General features: G+C 33.8%; 2 protein-coding genes across 11 annotated transcripts in view; one reads left to right on the top strand and one right to left on the bottom strand.

The window, feature by feature from the left end:
• LOC118188251 (tyrosine-protein phosphatase Lar-like) overlaps positions 1-22,904 on the top strand; it is a 1,537,039-nt gene that overhangs the window by 560,947 nt on the left and 953,188 nt on the right. The window lies entirely within an intron of this gene.
• LOC118189724 (uncharacterized) overlaps positions 1-22,904 on the bottom strand; it is a 451,032-nt gene that overhangs the window by 11,722 nt on the left and 416,406 nt on the right. Inside the window, exon 6 of one of the 3 annotated variants that reach the window (XM_085815777.1) lies at positions 22,495-22,608. The exons of the other annotated variants lie outside the window; for them this stretch is intronic. Within the exon in view, the coding sequence (XP_085671903.1) occupies positions 22,543-22,608 (66 nt within the window). The 3' untranslated portion in view covers positions 22,495-22,542. The remainder of the gene's footprint in view (positions 1-22,494; positions 22,609-22,904) is intronic. 3 annotated transcript variants of the gene reach the window in all.

Here is a 22,904-nt window from a genome sequence, read left to right as displayed (position 1 = left end):
TGCTTTGCCATAGTAAGCAAAACTAACAAAGTAGTGTTCGCAGATTTAGATTCTGAGGACTGCTCTGAAAACAATGATAAAAGTTTTTGAATCTCAAACTTCATATCTATATTTTAAAGGAGAGGAAAAAGAAAAGAAAATGCTTTTTCATTCGTCATTTTTGGTGATGCATCTATTTTTATGATGGTTATCTTAACGTGCGCAGACTTTTAATCGAAGAACAGTTTAAAGATCTGAGTTAAAATGACACACCGAACAACGATTATTATAGGTGTTAAGGCAACAAGCATCAGCATAATATTCTCAACGCCTACAGTAATAATTTGCTTGACGATTTTAATTGTAATTCATCGCGCATTGTAAATAGGAATACTGAATGTCAAGTTACATATTGTAATTTGCATGAGCTGCATCCTTACACTTAAATAAAAAAATGCTCTGTTTTCTGTAAGCGTTTCAGCTACAATTTGGAATATATGTACTTTGCTGTCCGGATGTGCAGGTAATTACTTAGGCAAATGGTGAACCATGATGCAAAAAAAGTTCAAATAGTCGCATTAGTAATTCCGAGTGAGTCTTTTAACTGTCAGTTTCATCAGTACTTTAGTACGACTTCCCGAAATTTTACTGCAATGCTGGTATATTCTTTGTTGCACTGCAGTATCTGAAGGTCAGACCCCGTCGATACGCGACTGTGAATCATTCGTGCACCATTCTGTCGCCCTAGATTATTCTGAAATGTCTGGTTAACTGTTTTCATTTTATTGTGTCTTATTTGTTTGCGCGTAAAAAATAAACAAATTTTGTGTAAGCGAGGGAAAGTAATTTATGCAAAGAATGAACCACATTTTCTAAGGAAGCTGCGGGTTATTGATTGTTACTTCATTATTTTACAATGATACATTTGTAAAGCATGATTGTTGAATTTGTAAGACTGAAAATAGTAGTTATCTTCTGGCCATAATTATTTCTTAAATGCGCATAATGCAATCACATTTGTTCACGATTATTATGATAATACTAACCGAATGATAAGATTAAAAGATGAGGAAAAAGTGTTCTTCAAAATACCAATGGCGTTTAACTAATTTAATATAATTGCAGTCAGACACATACAAAAATGGCTGCTTCCTCAGCATGTCGCCCAGATGAAAAAATGGTTAATGACTCTGACTGCCGTCCTAAAGGGCCAGGTTCGAATCCCGGAGAACGCCTCTTCGTAGGAAGTAACAGAGGCCGCGCCTTGTGAATGAAACGATCACCGCTTCTGGAGGGGCCAAAGCCTAAAATGGCTAGTGTCCACCATTCGGGAAAAAAAGGAACTTTCTCAGCATAGATAGGAAAAGGCAAAAATTTGTTTATGAACTTTTCATACTTAAAGCAAAAGTTTCATTTATGAACTGTTCATACGTTTGTGGAAGTTATTTGACCCATGCTAAACCCGTAATCTTAATACTTGGAGTGTTTCCCTTGCTGAAAAGATATATGCCTATGTACAATTAGTGCCCACCAGCTGCCTAGTGATAAAATCACTGAAAATTCCGTCCGGGGTTCACATCTCGGCAAGCAGGCTAGCTGCATGGGCGTTTCAGTGGTTTTCCCCATGTGCAGCGTGGATATGAGCCAGTTTCCTTTGGAAAGTATTGCATGAAGGCATCTGTCCCTTTTGGCAGATACCCCTCGAGTAATTAAAGTAATCCAAAACAACGTAAATTAAAAAAATAAATCCTTAATAGATCTTCGCTTTTTTTTTTTTTTTTTTTTTTTTCAGGAGTAAGAAAAAGGCAAAAAAAATTCCTTTTTTTTTTCCCTCCTGAAAAAGAAAGCCGTGTGTCTCATCGCTCTCCAAAATCGATAGAGTTATTCTATACGTACGCCAGATTTAGGTTACTTGTCTTGCTTAATTTTAAATGCTTGATTATAATGGAAACGAAGTTGTTTGGTGACTTAATCCTTTGGCGATATTTCTCTGTCACTTTCCAATTTTTATAATTCATTTTGACCTTCTTTTGGCGACTTTATTTCAGTAGTAAGAAATGAACACTGTAATATTTTAAACATATAAGTCACATTGTTGACCACAATAAGAGAAGTTTGCCAAGTTTTCGTATACAAACGGGCGGAACTTCGGCAATTCGATAACAAAATCCGAATAACAATATTAACCGTGATCACATTAAGCGTCGTCTACTGTATGCTTAACGTAAAGCCATACTTAAATGTCTTAAAGAGGAATTTGTAACGAAGCTGTACATTGTTGACTTATACAGACATTTACATTTTTAAGTCTTAAACTCCAACAGCAAAAGCAGCACATTTGCAATCTAAAGTCTTAATCGTACTTGCAATGTATCCTTTAAATCTTGCACCAGGAGAGGGACTATTGCATGCTACAACTGGCCGTTAGTTTTGCGAACATATATAATTAAAATATATTGTTAAAGTCAATAGTTTATAAAATTAGAATGGCGTCAATTTAACTACAGATTTATTAGGCTATGAAACCTCATTGAAATATCTGCCCAAGGGGTGGGATGCTTTCGTAGTGGAATTTCTAACGAATAAAGATTATATTTTGAATTGCATTTTTAATTTTTATCTCTCAGATTGCACTTTTTTCCAATTTTTATTTTATATAGCTTAATTTTTTAAAACATTTTTTTGATGTATTAAGACAGTAAAAGCGGTTAAAGATAGTTGAATACTAGTAGTTCTATCCAAATTCGAGTTTAAGTGAATGAGCTGGTTGCATGGTTGGTTTTCGTAGTTTTTCCCCTGTATAACATGAATACGACCCAGTTACTCTTAGAAAGTCCTTTACGAAGACATCCCTTGTCTTAGGTATATAGCGTTCGTGAACTTTGCGGCATTCAAGTAATCTGATGTTTTTTGTATCAAATTTTGTTGATATTGCTATGAACAGAAGTTTGAAAAAAAGAGGTTAATGTTAAATCGTTTTAACCTGCTATGTTTTCTATTAATTTATTTTAAAGTATAAAAATTCTGTTTTGCAACGAATGCAACGCTTAATATCATCAGAGCATTTCGGTGGTGAAGGTCTAATTTTCTCCTATTTTTTTTTCCTCCTTAATTTATCATTTTCAGTTCCTTATCCACTTTTTATTTAGCACATAAATCAGTCGTCATGCTGCTATAAACCGCAATGATCAAAAAAGGATTTTGCCTGGCGGGCGTTCATTTATTGCTTTTGTAACAGTTCCGTAAAGAAATGAACAATAATGAAAGCGCAACTCCAATTCATTGCGTCTTCTCATGAGACTGAATATGGGTCAATCGGAGAGAAGTTTATAACCCGTTCGTTAAATCGGCAATACTCTATTCACTTTGATGGAAATTCCCGCCGAAAGGAAGGAAAAGATTGAGAGAGAGGTTGATGCAAACAACCAAGTTATGCAAATTGCACTATCACCGATTCTCCCCATTTACGTATACTTTCTCTCCAAGAAGTGGGTCGCTGGGAAGCCAATTCCTCTAAATGCGTTACGGTGGTAAAAATTGATCAGTGCGTGCTGCCGGTGATATGAAAATGTAAACAGCTTTATTGTACCATGCATCATTTTTAACTCTTTTGTGTATTTGTTTTTAAAGTGCTTCTGGGATGCTTCCGTGATAAACTCGCATTATTAGTGTTTACTTTCTTAAATTGGAAAGTATTTGTATGTAGATGTTTGTTTATTTCCTTTTTAGCCCAAAGTGGCGTTAGCCCAGAAGGGTTATTATTCTCGAAAAGGCATTTTGTGTCGAAACGCATTTCAAATTGTTGCCACCAAATATTATCGTCCTGCATTATATTTAAAGAAATTAAGTAATGCGAAGAATCTGCATGAATGTATTGTGAATAAAACAACGGTACCCAGAGCCGTCTAATTCTGAATAACATAGTCATCCACACCAAATATGGGTACATGGAAGTCAGAATTTTTAGTTTCGAGTTTATTTTATTATCTATTTCATATTTTATAAAACTTTAACAACTTTTTCATTAAGAAACACTATGATTTCAAAACGAGCAGTGGCAACGCTGTACGAAATAAAACATTGTTATCACCACCGCGCGAGACTGTCTATCGGAAATTCTAAGGATATGCTTTTTTAAATATTTTTAACCCGAATGCACTAGAAATGGCTCTCGATACGTATATGTGTGTGTTATGTTAGTTATTGATTTTCATGTAACGTATGTGTAATGTATCTATGATATCTGTGTTGGTATGTTATATTTCAGCATGTCTCCACATATAATTGTTTTATGCATTATCATCTTACTGTTTCCATATCCTACCCCTGCATGTATATAACCTTGTACAGTAGAATATTTTATCTTACGCCAGTCAGGCGCAATCTAATGCACCTAGCGTCCGAGTCGTTTTGGCATTTCCTTGATTTTTCGTTTTGGCATTTCCTTGATATTTATGTAACTGAATTAAGACCCAATTTGACTGTAGTGGGCTCAAATGTGATTAACGCAAAGATTTACATGCAATGTAAGAACGATATGCAATAATGCACCTCAATACTCTCTAATTAAGTAATTCAAATTAAGTAATTTGGGTCCCAGTATGGATACAAATGAATGTAATAATGTAATAAATACTATATAATGTAATGATGATTAATGTAAGTCTAATGTATATATAGTGTATGTACAATGTACGTAAAATGTATAATGTATGCCATTGGTACGTAGCAATAGTTTGTCAACAATATGTAATAATGCCATTATCAAATCTGCCTTAGACTTTCCCAGCTTGCAAATGCAGTGATGACCCTTGTTAGGCCATGTAATTTTCTATACATACAACAACAAATACAGAGGCTCGGACAAGCGGATGAGAGAATATCCCCGGAGGGCGCTTTTGGTCAGTGGGACCGTCCTCGGGATACACCGGGCGCTGGGTTTCGGCGCCCGTGCGAGACCCTCGTGTGACCCTCAAGTTCGACTATAGATACTGGTGGACGTGGCACTACACCAATTACTCATATGGTAAAGGGGTGCTGCCCACGTCCTCCGTCGCATGTCGCATATGTGTGTGTAAAGGGAAAAAAAACTGTAATATAAAATCGGAAAACTTTCAAATTTTTTATTACGCCCGAAGTAGCTATAAGGTTTAGAAAAATTTTGTACTCGTTATAAGAAAAAAATAATGCTAAAAAAAGTTTGACTTTCGTACGACAAAAATTGGCGGAAATATTTAATATCAAAATCTAGAATTTTTGACGTCATATTCAAATTTGCATTGAGGGGACCGTTATTAAAGAAAATCGAATACGATGTTGATTTTTTTCCATCTTAAATACCATTCGCTAAGGTTTTTTGTGATTTATTAATGTCTTTAATTTATAATTTTTTTGCAGATGATCTGTCAAACGAATTTTCACTCAAGTAATTTAAAAGTTGTCAGTGTCTAAAAATGCATTAATATTTTTTACGAAGTTTTTACTTTAGAATCATAATTTGGTAATAAAACAAAATTTTTCTTAAACTACAAATATTTTTTTTTAAATTAACGCTAATAATGTTACGAGTTGGCTGCGTACCACAACTCAAGTTTGCCTCAATGTTTCCTAGAACACCGATTCTATATAATATTCTGTGAATAAGATTTATATTTTGAATAAAAAAATCTTTTGTATGAATACTTTTCACAATAATCTGCATAGATATGCTCTTTACTTATTCCCATAACACTTCGCTGTTCAATTTCTGTACAGCCCCTAAAAACGATCCGCGATTCTAATACCAAATATTTTGGTCTATTTTTGTCGTACGGGGAGTCAACCTTTTTAAACCAAAGGGGTAATTTGCCCTTGAAGGACTATTAATTTCGTTTTGGCATTTTGCGTCGAAACCTTTAAAAAGGCTGTATCACTTTCCAAATCGTTGCCACCATATATTATCACCCTGTCTTATATTTAAAGAAATTAAATAATGAAGAATCTACATAAATGTATGTATGTTTCTCGCATTGTGGTAACACAACGGTACCTACAGCCATCCAAATTTGAATAACGTAATTTTCCATGGAATATGGCCATGGGAAGCCCTAATTTGAATTTGAAATTTGTTTTATTATCGATTTCAGATTTTGTAACACTTCAACGAATTTTTGATTAACAAACTCAACGATTTCAAAGCGAGCAATGGCAAAACTTTATGGGAATAAGAAATTATCTCCAGCGCGCGAGACTGTGTATCGGAAATTGTAAAGATATGCTCTTTTAAATATTTTGCGATACTGCTGTTGAATTGAATTTTATGGTTTAAGTGCGAAGAAGGTGATATTTAATAAATAAAGGTAACAGACAAAATGTTAAAAAAAAGGGCCCATTTGGGCGTAATGTAAAATCTGAAAGCTAATTATTTTATTATTTTACTTACTAATTATTTTATTAATTATTTTATTTATTTTCATTCCTCCTTCCATGGGGCTCCGGCACTCCTCATTTACTACTCAAGTACTGGTTTTATTTTTATTTAATTTAAAAATACAAAAATTAAACTCTTTGTATCTTTCAAAACATTTTTGTAATTAGAAGTATGTGTCTGCTACCAGCAGTTATAAAAATAAAGTAATGATTTTGTGGATACGATGTAGAGAAGTGTACTGAAAGATGTTGCAGAGAAATATACTGAAAGAAAATTGTCTCTTGACATCCACATATCAAAAATACAGGTAAAATAACGTTTTTATATCTTCCTTACGACATGTAGGTCAGCTCCAAACCCTATAGAATGTCGTCAAAAATGTTCAGGATCACACTCCTGGGAAAATTGCATTCTAGCATTCGAGACAGACCTTTCAGCCTTTTTTATCCAGTGTAATTTCCGTCAAGCCGATGTTTTTCCCTCCACTGGATTCTGTCGCCAGAGCGAAACCATCTCAAAAAATATTTATCGATTCTTTCCCTTTAAGTGACGTTTCCTTGCTGACCACCAGGATTTACAGTCCATTCGCGAGAGCTGTAATCGTTTCAAGAGTTGCCTGTGAGCAACATAACTGCGTTAATATTTTCCTTCCTCCTTGAAGTGCAAATTTGAGGGAATTTTTTTTTTTATTTGTTCCGTCTGAAGGTTAATTTGATACAAATGCACTTCAGTTACATGGTTTTGTTTGCAAGCGTGATTTTAGGGATATTCGAAAACGTAGAGACAGATCATCTTCATATATGCTTCACAGTTCTAACGCAAAAGAATCAAATCTTATTGGCAATATTCGGAACAAAATTGAGCGAAAAATATTTGGCACAAAAATTAGATGATAGCTTAAGAAAGTGATGTAAGTAATCTACAGGATTTATGAGGACATAGTTTACACAAAGGGGCATAGGCTATACCTGCCTATAGTTTGATACTACTAAGTATCCAAAGAATGACGTGCGTTGCGCTAGAAATGATGCGCCACGTATGTTTATATTTCAATCTTTTACTAGTATATGTTTCTTGCATTTTATGCCTTAGTCAAATATAGAATTGTTACAAACGACACGTAGATTTCAATACACTTTATTTTGTAAAATACTGGAAATTAAATGTATGTAAAATGTAAGTTACTATAAGAAATAAGTTTAAAATGTTTCAAATTTTTTATCACAGCATATTCCTTATTGTGCTGCTTTTGTTACGCGACACACGTCCAACACGTTACTCCGATTCTACCCGAATGCGTTGGCATTCCCACCGATGCTCACCAAAGTAGGTATAATTTGTCCTTGGGTTTTGTTATTAATTGAGGTAAATTATCTTTAGCGTAACCACAAAGGAAAAATTCAGCAAGCGTAGAATCAGAAGATTTTGCTGGATATCTGGACAGCGCTAAATCATTTTTACCATTTCGACCAATCCAGTGATGTCAGAGCACATTATTCAGATACGGATCATGAACGTGCCTCTTAGTTCCAATAAAATAGAAACCCCATTTTGCTGGAATGTGATTATTATTAGTCCAAAGGGGTTTTGTCCCTGAAGGTTTACGTTTTGCGATTTTGCGTTGAATCGCTATAAATGTTCGGTTTGCTTTTCCAAGTGTTACCACCAAATGTTAGAGTCCTGCATTATACTTGAAGAAATTAAATAATGAAAAATCTGCATAAATGTATTTATATTTCTCGCATTGTGATAAAACAACGGTACATAGAGCCGTCGAATTTTGAATGACGTAATCTTACTGCGAATATGTGTATGTGGAAGCCCAAATTTGAAATTTGGAATTTGTTTTATTATCCATTTCATATTTTGTAAAACTTTAACGAATTTTTGATTAACAAACTCGAGGATTTCAAAGCGAGCAATGGCAACGTTGTACAGAAAAAAACATGTTTTTATCTCCAGCGTGCGAATCTCTGTATCGGAAATTCTAAAGCTATGCTCATTTTAAAACTGTTTTGCGATATTGCTGTTGCACTGGATCTTATGGTTTAAGTGCGAGGAACATGATATTTAATAAAGAAAGGTAACACACAAAATGTTAAAAAAACGCCCCTTTGGACGTAATTTAAAATCTGAATTAAAATCTGAAACATTTCATATTTTTTTTTTTTTTTTTTTTTTTTTTTACCTGGATAAACTTTTGTTTGAGAAACTAACAACTGCAACATAAGATACGGCATTCCTGTTAAAGTGCTGTCAAAGAAAAAAAGAAGAAAAGAAAAAGAAAAAAGTACATTCGCCCATTGACTGTGACAGCCTAAACTACCGAAATTAGGCCGTTGGTTACGTGAAAATTGCCATCTGATTTTTAAGCAACTTCCATTTAATAAGAATTTTAATTTTGCGAATTAGATTCTATGCGCATCTAATCGAATAACCTATGCATTTTTATTTATTTATATGTACAGGTAATATAATATAATATGCGAGTGTACAGGTAATGTAATATAATAACTCTCCTGGCCGATAATAATCGGCCTCATAGTTAATGCAGCACACTCAACACAGATTAAAACAAAAGTGCACTTAAAAACATCAAATCAAAATTTACAATATTGTTCGATTGCTATTTATAAAGTTCAACAAATCCTTTACAAATCTATACTCTTTCCTGCGGCAACAGAATTCTTTTACGTTACTATGTTTTTCGGCAACATGCCGCAATAATACGCAGTCTTCGACGAAATGTCGTGCAATGCCTCCAGCCCTACAAAAATTTTGCAAATTAAATCTTTTCAGGTACGCCTGGAAGCGCCCGTGTCCAGTAATATTTGTTTGTAATCAAAATCAAGTATCATTCTTATATTTTCAGAAACTTTGTTTACAAACAAAGTTTAAAAAATAATCTTTCCTCTTACTCGAAATGTTCCGTTTCTCTTTCCAGCAATCATAACAAAAATAATTGATTTTACCAATAACAATCCTTTTTGATGCTTGAATATCGAGAGCACCCTGGGCATCACTCATAGCAGCCTCTTTGGCCAACATGTCGGCCTTCTCATTCCCTATAACACCAGTATTGGCTTTCACCCAGTTCATTTTCACTTCATGGATTTTCTCAACATTTACAAGGAGACCGTTTATATAGGAGACCAAAATATTAGTGTTATCAACATATGCTACTGTTTTCAAACCATATAATGAGTCTGTATATATGTAATAAGACGTGTTTCTACAGGCAGGTTTTCACAAATCTGTTTAAGAGCAAATATGATGGAATTGTAAGGTTCAAGTCTAATTTTGCCATAGTATATTATATGTATAATATTTTATTTATTTATAGTACATACAGTACCCAGTACTTATCATGTATATAAGCGGATGAGTTTAATAGACGGCTAGTTGCGTATGCAGTAGATTATAGCAAGTTTTTTAAAACTACTTAGCAAAACAGTAACTGAGAATTGATCTAGTAATTAATCCTAAAGTAGTAATTAAAAATTAATGCGAAAATGAAACTATTTAAGCAATTTCAAGTTAATTTTAGTCCAAAGGGCGTTTCGTTTTGGCATTTTGCGTCGATTCACTATAAATGGCGATTCGCTTTTTAAATTGTAGCCTCCAAATATGATCGCCCTGTGTTATATTAAAAAAAATAAATAATGAAGAATCTGCATAAATGTATGTATGTTTCTCGCATTGTGATAAAACAACGGTACCTAGAGCCATCAAGTTTTGAATAACTTCCGTCTCCACCCGAGTATGGTCATCTGAAAACCCTAATTTGGAATTTGTTTTGTTACCTCTTTCATATTTTGTAAAGCATTTATGAGTTTTTGATTAACAAACTCAACGATTTCAAAGCGAGCAGTAGGAACACTGTACGAAAAAACATTTTTTCCTCCAAGGCGCGAGACTGTCTATCAAAAATTCTAAAGATATGCTGATTTTAAAATTATTCTGCGATATTGCTGTTGAATTGAATTTTATGGTTTATGTGCGAAGAACATGATATTTAATAAAAAGGCAATACACAAAACGTTAAAAAAAGTCCCTTTGGGCGTAATGTAAAATCTGAAAGCTTTCAGATTTTTTTTTAATCCTATTACTTTTTTTCCTAAAAATAATTTTATGATTGTTTTACTCGATGAAATTTTTAAATTATAAAAACAATTATTCTATCCGTGCTTATTTGGTACTCATCAACAGTTTATCAATTGTATTCTCATTCAGAATCGACACTCATTTGGAGTGCTTTAGAGGATTATTCGTGTTAATTTTAGCCAAGAAATTTCTCAGAGGAATTTGAAGGAAATTTTCTTCTCTTGGAGAAAATTTCTTCTCTTGGAAATTTTCTTCTCTTGGAGGAGTTCTTAGAATGGTCAGAGCTCTAAAAGTAATGTCTCGCAGGTAAGAGACTGCAGAGAGGTTGAAAAGGTTTCATCAACTACGCTTGTTGAAGACCCGAAGTACCTAAACTGTAAGTATGAAACGATCCACAGTAAGTTTAAGGAATGGAATATGCAGATGAAGCCGATAGCGTTGATAGCTACAAGTAAAATATTCTGGCACTGAAGAATCAGGCTTTTGTCTATAAGTGACGTTTTATAAGTGATAAGTGACGGAGGACGTGGTCACTGTCCCTTAATGGTTAATCAGTACAGAATCACATCCGCCAATATACAGAGCCGCCGATGCGGCTCGCTGTCATGTATGTGTTTTATAAGTAAGTGGCGAAGGCGAGTTTGAATAAAAGGCAGTTTTTCTATTGATTAGTATATATTTGTTTAGGTTCCTAGAAATTTGGACATAGTAAGCGGTTGATTTAAATAAACTGTGAATTTAATAAACGCCGAGGACTGCAACTATAATTTTCGCTATAACTGTGCAACTAATGTTAAGAATATTTATTTTGAGAAATATGCTGTGTTTTTAAGCGATGTATGTAATAAGTATTCAGCTGACCGATGTTGGCCGAAGTCTTAATTAAATAGGTAGTATTAAATCGCTCATTATTCTGTAGATCATATCAAATAGATACGCGATAGAAAAAAGATGGAAGTTTGCATGACAGTTCGAATCATCATCAACGTAATTAATCATTAATAAAACAATAGACCGGCGTATCCTTTCAATAATACCTTCCGCTAGAGATATACATAGTTTGACGGAGCAAAAAAAAAAAATAAATAAATAAAAAATAAACAATGTATTATTGAGCTACAAATGATAACCCGTAATATCCTGTTAGAAACAGAGATCTGTGTTGTAATTTTTTATCTGTTCCAATAATGCTTCATTATATATTTTTTTATTTCTTTTTTGCCCTTAGTTCCGTATTATGTGTTTACTATTTTCATACCGTAAATAATTTTCATACTTGCATGTTCAATCAATAACCCAGTTCGGGTTCGCTTTATAACGCTTTTCTATCATCGAAAAGTCAGACTTTCATAAGGGGGTGTTCTGACATTAAGGTGCCCTCTCTAATTTCTCATAAAAGTCAGGCCATCTTCTCAGGGGCCTCGCTTAAAGGAGTTTTGGGTTGTTGCTGTGATTAATAAACAAAATTAAAAAGTTACTTGCATAACGATACATAAAAATATTCTTTTATGAAGATTATATATGTTTGGGATTGTATCCTTTATAGGGTAACTCGCTCCTATATGCGCTAAATTAAATATTTTCAGCAAGAAAATATTTTCCTCATCAGTAGATTTGAGTTGTGGCTAGTAGTTAGTGTGCTTTGTCATGATCTAGGGCAGTGTGGTCCAACCCGCGGCCCTCTTATCCATTTTGTTGGCACTTGACCTTCTTACTGGAGGAGAAAAAAATGTTAGTTAAGCATTTAGAAAAACAAAAGACCCTTTTTATTGCTTTAAGGGGACTCATACACCTTAAAACCTATAAGATCTTCGAATAGGTGACTGATGCAAGAATTGGGATATTTTACTTATTTTAAAAGCAATTACTTCCAACTTTTTACAGCTCACTACATAATATAGCTGCTTTCTGAAATCGTAATCAGAAAGTTTGTGTTGTCACAAATATTTTTATAATTTAATCCGCTTTGTGACAAAATGTTTCGTCCTGTTTCCAACTTGCGCGCTCAATTTAAAACATTCTGTAGCATAATTTAATTCCATATTTAATATATAGCTTTTATAATATTTTTAAACTACTGTGAACAAAATATTTTAAGAATTTCATGTTAAATTTTTATTTTATTTGGAGTTGAGTTTATAGAATGTATTTTATTTAAAAAAATCTGTAATATTTTCGTGCATAAAATTTTTTAATATGGAAATATTCATCAGATTTTTGGTTCAGTTAGAAAATAGTGCCCATGTAAATTATTCCATCAAATTTCAAATATGTACCATTAGTCATTTTTCAAATATCATGCGCGCAAGATGGAAACATGACGAAAAATTTTGTCATAAAGCGGATTAAATTACAAAAATATGTGTGGCAACACAAACTTTCTGGTTACTAGTTTCCAAAGCAGCTATATTGTGTAGTTAGCTGTAAAAAGTTGGAAGTAATTGCTTTTAAAATAAATGAAATATGCCAATTCCTGCAACAGTCACATATTCGAAGACCATAAAGGATTTAAGGGCATGAGCCCCCTTAAATAATAATGCACAGAATAAACTGTATTTGTGAAAAACAAACAGTGTAAAAAGGAACTAGCTGGCGAACCTGAACTGCAGAGAATGCAAAATAGCAGATTTAGCGGGAAACGGCTGACAAAGCTGGTCCATCAGATGACAATTTCTTTCATCCCTAAAGATATATTAAACTAGTGTTTTATGTGTAATTCATTTTCTTTCTTTAATGTCTCTGGCCTCTCCTATACTATCGTTTGATTGACCCTCGGGTAACTAAAGTTTGTACCACACTGATCTAGGTAATCCATATCCATTTCGACAATGATAAAATTTTTTGGTACTTACATATTAGCGCAACCACCTTGGCTCCATTTGGCGGTTTTTACAGATGATCTGTTTGTTTATGTAATTACGGCAAAGCATCGACTGCTATCTGCCTGAGGGGAGGGATGCGTTCGTGGAAGACTTTCTAAGGGAAAGTGGCTCGTATACACATTACAGATTCGAAAAACCACGAAAACGCCCGTGCAACCAAACCGTTCACGGGATTCGAACCCCGGACCGAACTACCAGTGGTCAGCAACTTTACAATCTCGTAGTTTAGTTAGCTCAATGAACAAAAAACAAAGTAGAATGAATACTTTAAAATTTTTTAAGTGGCATTTCTCACTTTGAATACAAGAACACTCTTGTAATAAATAAGCAAATTTAATTTTAAACTGGCTAACAGGAACTTTTTCGCATTTTATCTTTCTGTAAGGAGATTGTTTGGAGCGTGTTGCTCTATAACGTAAAAGATCCACTGATTGTTATTTTACAAATTCGAACTGACCTTCATAAGTGTGTAGTCACTTTTAAGTTGAGATATGTTTATGGAACTTTTTAGCTTTTCGATAAGTGGCCGACTTCCGTAAAGTAGACGGTACTTTTATGAGAGAACCTTTGTGTTTGTGTCATTAGATCACGCTGTAGTCATATATTACCGAAGACTGCTTTCTTCCTTTGCTTACTTTCCTTCATTACCGAAGTCATTTTTGTATTATGTTTAAAATGAACTTAATATAAAAATCACATAAAAATGTCTTAGAGTAGCGTAGCTTCTATACAAAACTATCGATTTTGAAGATGACTGACAGAGATCCTTTTCTTTTCAAGAAATTTTCTATCCGTTTTCTTCCTCTTTGAAGAGGAGGGACGGACGACAATCCCATTCGAAATCGATAAAATTTGTGGCAATGTAATAAATTAACATAAGTTTGTTTTTTTCAGATCTGATATTTGGCATTAATCGTTTCTTCTTTTATGTTTCTTATGAAGTTATTCCTAAAATTATGCGTTATTATAAAATTATTGGTAACTGAATTTTCCTTAAACCATAAGGCAAATGAAATTAAATCAGTGAGGTCAAAAAGTCGCTCAACACTTTTTTTTAAAAATCTGCGTTTCATTCTGTCATTATTTAGAAGTAAACTACGTTGCTGCAGGCTACGAGCTCATAGATATCTGTTTATAACTACACTAGATACACAGGAATCGATCAAATGTTTATTAAACATTCCTGCAATTACTGATGCAGCTAAGGCACATATCCCTCGAACTACATTCGTATTATGTGCGAAGGTCCGGTGTTGTCAACAGGACTCCAAAAAGAGGAGAATAAAAGGAACTCAGCTAGCTGAAAAACGGAGGCCTAAGTCCCGAAGTACCAGGACTTTTAAAATGAACTCTGTCTTTTGAATCTTCAGCGCTTAACTAACAACATGCGCACTTGCCGCTCCTGGGCGCACAGACATCACGAAGAGAGGGCGGCAGTTGTTGACTCTGTGTAATCGGTTGTCACGCTACCTACTATACTACGCACATTAACTCGAAGTCGGGCACATTACCTGGCAGCTTCTAGAGCGTCTTTACATGATACAGAGGCCTTCCTCAGTTGACTGTGCCGTTGGGGCGCCAACTCACCAAACAGAACGCAGGCACTTCTCATGTTCATCGCCACAATCCATCACACTGAGGGCTGCGCGGGGAGCCGTCCTCCCCGACACAGCGCTTAATATCTACATGAGAGCGTCCCCACAGCAAAGGCAACGGACACGACAGTACCAGTACGGTCCCTGCCAAGCCCGCACCTACCATAGGATGGACCTATGGTTCTAGTCCTGTGAAGTCTGATTATATACCCAACAAATGCACACTCTTAAATATTGGTAGATTCACTGGCCGGTAAGCCATTGGCAAATTTCCTGAAAGAATCCTGGGTTAGAACATCGGTTAACGAGCTTTTGCCCCATGTGTAACGTAAATACGAACCAGATTCCTTTAAAAAGGCCCTCCACGAAGGCGTCCTTTTCCCCTACACAGATAGCCCTTACTTGACCTTTATTCAAAATTAACTTGAATCTAAAACAGCTAGTCCTTTGTCTGGTCTTAAATTATACATTGGTCTGCTTCTTTTCCATGTAAGAGGAATTTAATAAATTATTAATACGATATTGCAATGCTTCTCACATGATTTTTTTGTCATTCTTTCAGGAAATTTGCCAATGGCTTACCGGCCAGTGAATCTAATAGATTTGATTTATTTGATTATGGCAAAGCACATATTTGCCTCTAGGTGAAGGTGCTTTCGTAGAGGACTGAGTTAAATTGTCTTGTATCACGTCTCATCACTTGCTTACGTTACGGTTCTCTCACGATAATTTTCTACAATTTCGAATTATTGAACGTAGAATTTGTAGGGCTTGTTCTCTCTGGAAACTTGGAAGCATATCTTAGTAAATTTGATATACCTTGACTTTGAAGCAAGGATGTTTGGTTATTAATTCAAGGTCAAATGTAATAATAGTCAGCTATTTTTAATTTCGATTCTATTATGTAATAACAGTATGACACTCGATAATGCAGGATTCCTTAAAGGCTTAGATACTTGTGTAAATGGAGATTTATCTCATAAACAAGATAAGCAGGAGCGAGCTATAAATAACATTTACTGGCAGGTTAAAAAAATGTACCCAGGAAATAAATTATATCTCATTTTCGTCGTTTTCCTTTGGCAAAAAATATTTCTGAAATTTACATTTATCAAGCGCTTCATTTGTGAACATGTAGGCGTTCTCGTTCGTTAAACAGTAAGCTTATCCGTCGCCTTACACGGAAACAACATTCAGTGATTTGTGGTTTAAAGACGCGAATGCAGTTCAATGTCCACATTAAATAGGCTTGTTGACAGCTAACAGTTTATACCGAAGAGGAGAAATATTTTTCGTCGCATTAACTTCTGTTGGCTTTATCGTCGAATCCTATCAGATTGTTTTTGTTTACAGAAAGAAGACGTCGCCCTTTTGGTCACTTAGCAACAAGTTTGCAATGGCTGCGATGGTAGAATGTATTTAAATTTAATAATCCTGTTAGGTATTTACCGTTTCTCGGGTGAAATCTTTGCTTACCTTTGCACATGAGCTGAACAATAGACATGTTTTTTTGAATTAAGTGGCGAGTATACGTGTGAGTTTTTTGTATTTGAATTCAACAACAGATGGTATCTTCAATTGTTTGTGTCGTGCCAGCATAAATGCACAATTTGATATACAAAATAAATAGTACAGTAACAAAACGACGGATGTCATACATGGAAATTCGTTCTCTTTTCACGCAAGCTTAAATGCAAAGCATGCCTATTTAATGACATGCTGTGTTGTAGTTTTGCGAAAGTATTTCTGGTTGCTGTATAAATAAATGCCATAAAAATGTTTCGCCCTTGGATTCAATCATTTCTTTCGTAATATATTTTTCTACAAATAATAAATTATGTAATAAAGTAAATAATAATTTGCATAAATAAGAGAATCTTCAAAATAGTAGGTTGTACATATCTACTGCTTTGACCACTATCGTTTTCTTGACAATTCCCTTCCGCTGCATTCCATTTTAAGTAAATAACAGATAAAAAGATCTGTCCTGCGTTTTTTTTTTTTTTTAGCTGAAGAAAGCCGTAGTAAATTCAGCGCTAGTTGACGTATCAAACTCGCACTGTATGCGGGTCGAATGCATGATCCAAAAACAGCCAACGAGCCAAAATACTTTTTATCAATAAAATTAAAAATATTTTAATTAAATTTTAAATTTAACTTACTAAATATTTAGCAAAACACACATAAACAATAATAATAGTAACGCAAAGGAAAAAAAATCAAATTTATGTTTATTTTCTACTTGAAATTTAAAATTTGACACCTGCAACATTTTTCGTTGAATATACATACTTTGCATTACAAACGTATTGACAGCAAAATATTAACATCTCAGACAGACATGGTATTTCAAATAATCCAACAATGTTGAATTAATCGTTAAATAACTTACTTTAATTTAAATTAAATATAAACTAATCATGGTGACTTTCTAAATTTTCGGAGAAAGTTTTTTAAATCCGACAAAACTTGAGAATAAATAATGATAACTCACTCTGATTTTTTATTTATTAAATATTTCTGTGACCAAATTAAAATACTTTTTATATGCAAAGCATTTAAATTGTTTATGTAAACACAGAATTTCTTTCTAAAAGTTCGCGCAATTTAGAAAAATTACTAGAAATGATCTTCAGCGATGATTGTTAGATGCTCATCGGTCAATATGGTTTTACTTTTACTAGTTTTCGTCCATCAGTGGCCGAGCGGTAAAGTCGCTGAACACTGGTAGTTCAGTCCGGGTTCGAATCCCGCGAACGTGTATACGAGCCAGTTTTCCTTAGAAAGTCCTCCACGAAGGCATTCCTCCCTTTAGTCGCATAGCACTCGTAGTCACAGAAAACAAACAAAAATCTTATTAATTTTCATTTGTGAAAAAAAGCTTTCCGCTTGTAAGTGTATTCTCCAAAAAAGTGATTATTCTTAGTTCAAAAATGTACAACTGAATATACTTATTTTTTGACACGTGCAACGAAATATAATCAAATCTTTCAATAAGATTTATATCACACTGTAAATTAATTAGCTCAGTTTGTACATTTTCTAGTGCATCATTCACATTAAGTTGTAATGGTAACAAAAAAATGAAAACTCTGGCTTCAAATAATTAAAATTATTACATCTGTAACACCGTATTTGCAACGAATACATGATTGAAATGTACTTGTTGGCAGCATAAAACTGCTTCGGTACTCGCATGTGGCCCCAAACCACCGATTTGAGACTACTGTTCTATCATATATAAATTAAAATTCAAAACTTTCTCATTTCCATTTGACTGCTAAAACATTCTTTTGTAAATATCCTCTGTCATGTTTTCCCTCTTGGAATTTCATTAATTATACCTTAAATAATATAACATCCAAAGAGAATTACCTGATTCTTGTAAGTTCGGTAAAATTATCCTATTTTTACAGAAACCTTTTCAGCATCATAATAGCTAGTTAAAAATTCAAACTTCACAATCTTTTTAATGTAGTTTAATTTCACCCTAGTAATTTTCATTAGTTGGAATGGTTTGGTTTATTTGATTATGGTAAGGCACATAAGTGCTATCTGCTTAAAGGGAGGGATGCCTTCGTGACGTACTTGCTAAGGAAAACTGCTTCGTATACACGTTACACATAGGGAAAACCACGTAAACGCTCATCCAGCCACATTAGCTGGAATGTACTGCTGATACTGCTGCAGGTGTCAAATTAATGGGAGGTGGTGAAGATAGAATTCCTTAAAAAAAAAAAAAAAAAAAAAAAAAAAGAGAGAGAGAGAGAGAGAAAATAGCTGTGTGAGTTTTGTAAAAATGAAGAATACATTTTCATTAGTGTAGTTTTTCAAATGATTTTAATATCATAAGTGAAAATGAATCAAATTAACATTCTATATCAATGCACGCATTAAATTATATTGAAAATAAATTATAGTTGCGTAATAAACTGCATTAGTTAAAAGTATTTCATCCCCCCACCTGTGACCGAGTAGTTAAGATCACTGAATGGTTTTAGTTTGTCCTGAATCGAATCCTGGAGAACTGGCTAGCTGTGTGATTGGTTCTCATTATTTTCCCTTTGTACAGCATGGGCCACCTACCCTTAGAAAGTCTTCCACGAAGGTAACCTTGCCTAAACAGATAGCTTTCTTGGGCTGTGCTAGTATCATTAGAAGCATTACGTTACCAAACAAAAAGGATCAATTATTAAAGAACTACCTTTATTATTGTTTAACGCTCTGTTAACTAAATTGCTTAGTTACCATTTGTAAAATAAATTAAAGATATTATACTAGGTCAAATGGCAATACTGCCTGCCCCGTTAATTGTGAGAATTTGCTGTTTACTAAGCCAGATTATAATTAAATTAATGGAACTTATTCAGTACTTGCGAAACCGTAAGCGTAACGTAGCCTACTGTAACAGACAAGAAAATTTGAAAAATTCATTGCAGACGTTTTTTATATCAAACAGTTTCAGATTTAATTTAAACTTATTCAGTTTTAAAACAATGATTAGTCGTACTTTGTATGTCTTGACGAGAACTTCTTTATATCCCAGCTATTTTCACTGCCGTTTTCTAAAATTAGCATTTCGTAAATAACAACGTGGACGATGCGATAGATTACTTATTCCCTCAAGCAAAGAAAGGTGTGAACTGAATAATAATTGCTTATTCACCTGCTTTAATTTCCAACAGTATCCTGTTGAATCACTGACTGATAATTTAGTTAAGCTGTACCATGCTCAGCCACTGAAACTTAACGCATTGTGAATGTCGAATATATCATGGTGCACCAAGCAAAACGTCATTTCCCTTGTTATTGCACAATCGCTGCTTAGATTAGGGTTTCAAAAATATATGAAAGAGGAAAAAATAATACTTTGATTGTTTAAATATTGGCGTTTTTTGATATCCGGCACTTAAGTAACGGGTAATATTTTGATCACGATACTGATATATAATATTTAGTAATAATTTTGTTAAATTTTATTTAAAGTAAATTCATTAAACAACGGAAACAATGAATAATCTGCGTGAATTTATGCATTTTTTTCGTATTGTGAAAAAACAACCGTACCTAGAGCCATCAAATTTTGAATAACGTAGCCTTCCACCCGAATATGGAAACAGGGAAGGAAAAGGAAACATTAAGGAAATGGGTTTAAGGAAATGGGTTCATGGGGGGGGGAATGGGTTAAGTAAAATAAAAGAATAATTTAAAAATAGAATAGAATAATTTAATAGAAATATTTTTTATTTTATTTTAATGCAGTAATATGCTTTTTACTTTTCATTCAATTCATTTAAAATTGGTTGATCTTAATTTCTATTTGCTTACTTAATACAAATTGGTACAATTGTCAATACAAATCAATACAAATTGGTAATACAATTGTCAATGACAATATTCCACTAGCTTATTTTCACTATCTCGGACAGTTATGATCAAGTGTGAAATACATTTTGAAAGATTAAAATTTCAATCTCAGCTTCATAAGAGCTAGATTTTCTAAACGAAAGTCCTTAATTTTAATTACGAGTACTTATATATATAGTATTATAAATAATAAAACTGGTATTAAGTTAACTGCTACGAAAATGTATTACACCGTGTTTAAAGTATTGGATGCAAAATTTTATTTTAGCAGATGCGTTTGAATTTTGGATGTTAGAACCGGAAATTGGAAATACCGGTTCACCATGTAGCGAGATATTTTTGTCATAATTTAAAATAATTTTCGTAACTGAAACTGAAAAGAAAAATGATGTCATGTATTCTTTCGCTAGTTCTTTATCTTTGCTACGAGGAAGTTTTAATATTTTATTTTTGTTTTTGTGTCATTGTTTTAAAACACTTTGAATAATTAATTTTCTGTGAGTTAAGTATAGTACATAACAAAAGCCTTAACCCGCAGTAAAATTACCTAACGACCTTGAAACCCTTGTTACGTGTCATGATCGTTTTTATGATACTAAAACATTTCATTCCTGTTGTCTAAAATCTTAATGCTTTTTTGCAAACATTATCTACAATGGCCATTACGTAGCCTACATTCGAAAGTGGAATAAATTGTAGCATATGTAGTAAATTGATTAGGGCAGTAACTTTATCTTCTTGCGAATTTCTCTTATTATTTTGGAGAATTCTGAGAAATTTTCTAATATTTCGCTATTTTAACCCCCCCTCCGTGAGTATGAATAAATTCGCGAATTGACCACTATGGACGAGATAATCCTAAAAACGTTAAATTTAGTTTTTAGGTAATGCTTTAAAAAGCATATATTTCAGGCTGGGATGAAGGATGCCTTCATACGTCAAACGAGGGAAAACGTTACATTTTTACATGCAAAATCCGAACATAATAGAGAACACGATATTCTGACGCAAATAGTTTCGGCTAATCTTTCGAATATGGTAACAGGTAGTTTGGTGACATTTTGGTAAGGCGATAAAGGTTACCAGCTAGGACTTTAGCAGTGTATATGGATAAAGTCAAGAGTGTGCGCAATGCCATTTTTGTGCAATTCTGGGATGTTTTTTTTAAGTGAAAATAGGTCGAAGTGTACATGGATACCGTGTATGTGCAATTCTTAAAAACGCGGCAAGCAGTTTGCGATTCTGCACTTTCTCCCAATTTCGCACCTAATCTTTGTCATGATTAAGCACTTTTGTTCCATAAAAGTTCTAGCATAAGCGTAATTCGGCTAGCAGATTGTTGGAAAAAAAATGTTAAAAAAAAAAAAAATGCCTTTACTTCGTGAAAACAAAATGGCGTCCAAGCAAAAACTAGCAGGTTGCTGTAGCAGGATTGGTCGCCAAATTTTCGCCAAAAATCGTCAAGTTACCATAATCCAAAGATTAAACATAGTTTTTCAATGCCATTTACCGAATGAAGTTTAATAACTTTTGATCAAATTTAGGGATCAACTATAACACAAAAACTGCGTTTTTTTTTTCGATTATTGACTATATATTGAAGAAAAGGATATTCATAATTAAATTTTTTGTTGGCCTTATGAAAATTTAAATTGCACATATATGTGCAAATTTTGTGCGGAAAGATATGGAATCTTTTATTTTAAACCTTTTATAAACATCGTGAATATTTATTGTTTGGAATTTTTGACGAGCGATAGTAGTATAAAATGTACTGTTGCCGTTATTTATACATATGCTCGAGACGTATAATTAATTAACTAGAAAACGCTTATATTCATGTGTAAGGTGAAAGAGCACGTGTCGTCTGCGCAGGTAATTAGTGACTGTACGACTTTACCCAGCTCCATCCCCATTTTGATCGAAAATACCCTTGATGGCCACAACCCAATCGTCTTATACCTTATTTTATGCTATTAGCAATTTCTTGAGAGAATTTTCCATTCGATCCCAGATTCGATATTCCACCAGCGGCCGAGCCGGTAAAACCGCTAAACACTAGTAGTTTGATTCGGATTCTTACGTGGCCTCACGGGATGGCTTCATGGGTATTTTTGCGTTTTTACACTATGTATAACATAAATGCTAGCTATTTTACCTTAAAACACCCTCCACGAAGGCACTCCTTCTCTTAGATCAGCAATTTTCAATCTGTGTTGGACCATGCACCCCTTTCACCATTGCTAGCCGATCGTTCTCTCCTTCTCCAGCACTTGAAAAATGCATATACATTTATGTAAATTTAAATTATTGTTTAATTAGTTTTGTAAATTAAACAAGAAAAAGCATAGATAACATTGATAAAATACTGAAACGTGAATACAAGTATTTTTTATATTCATAAACTAAAACTAAATGCTTAACGGATAAATAAAAGGCTCTGCATTCCACCTTTTGAAACTCCGAAATTCCTTTCTCCCCTGGTTTAGAACCTCTATCTTTAAACAGATATATGCTTCTTATAATATGGTCTAAAAAATAAATAAATAATACGAGATTCGAACCCAA

Source organism: Stegodyphus dumicola, chromosome 4, assembly GCF_044657685.1.
Source record: "Stegodyphus dumicola isolate Sdum_Otavi_A_Nest chromosome 4, ASM4465768v1".
In the NCBI taxonomy this organism is placed as follows: Eukaryota; Metazoa; Arthropoda; class Arachnida; order Araneae; family Eresidae; genus Stegodyphus; species Stegodyphus dumicola.
Note: the sequence above shows the minus strand (reverse complement) of the source record. Positions and strands in the feature narration are given on the sequence as shown.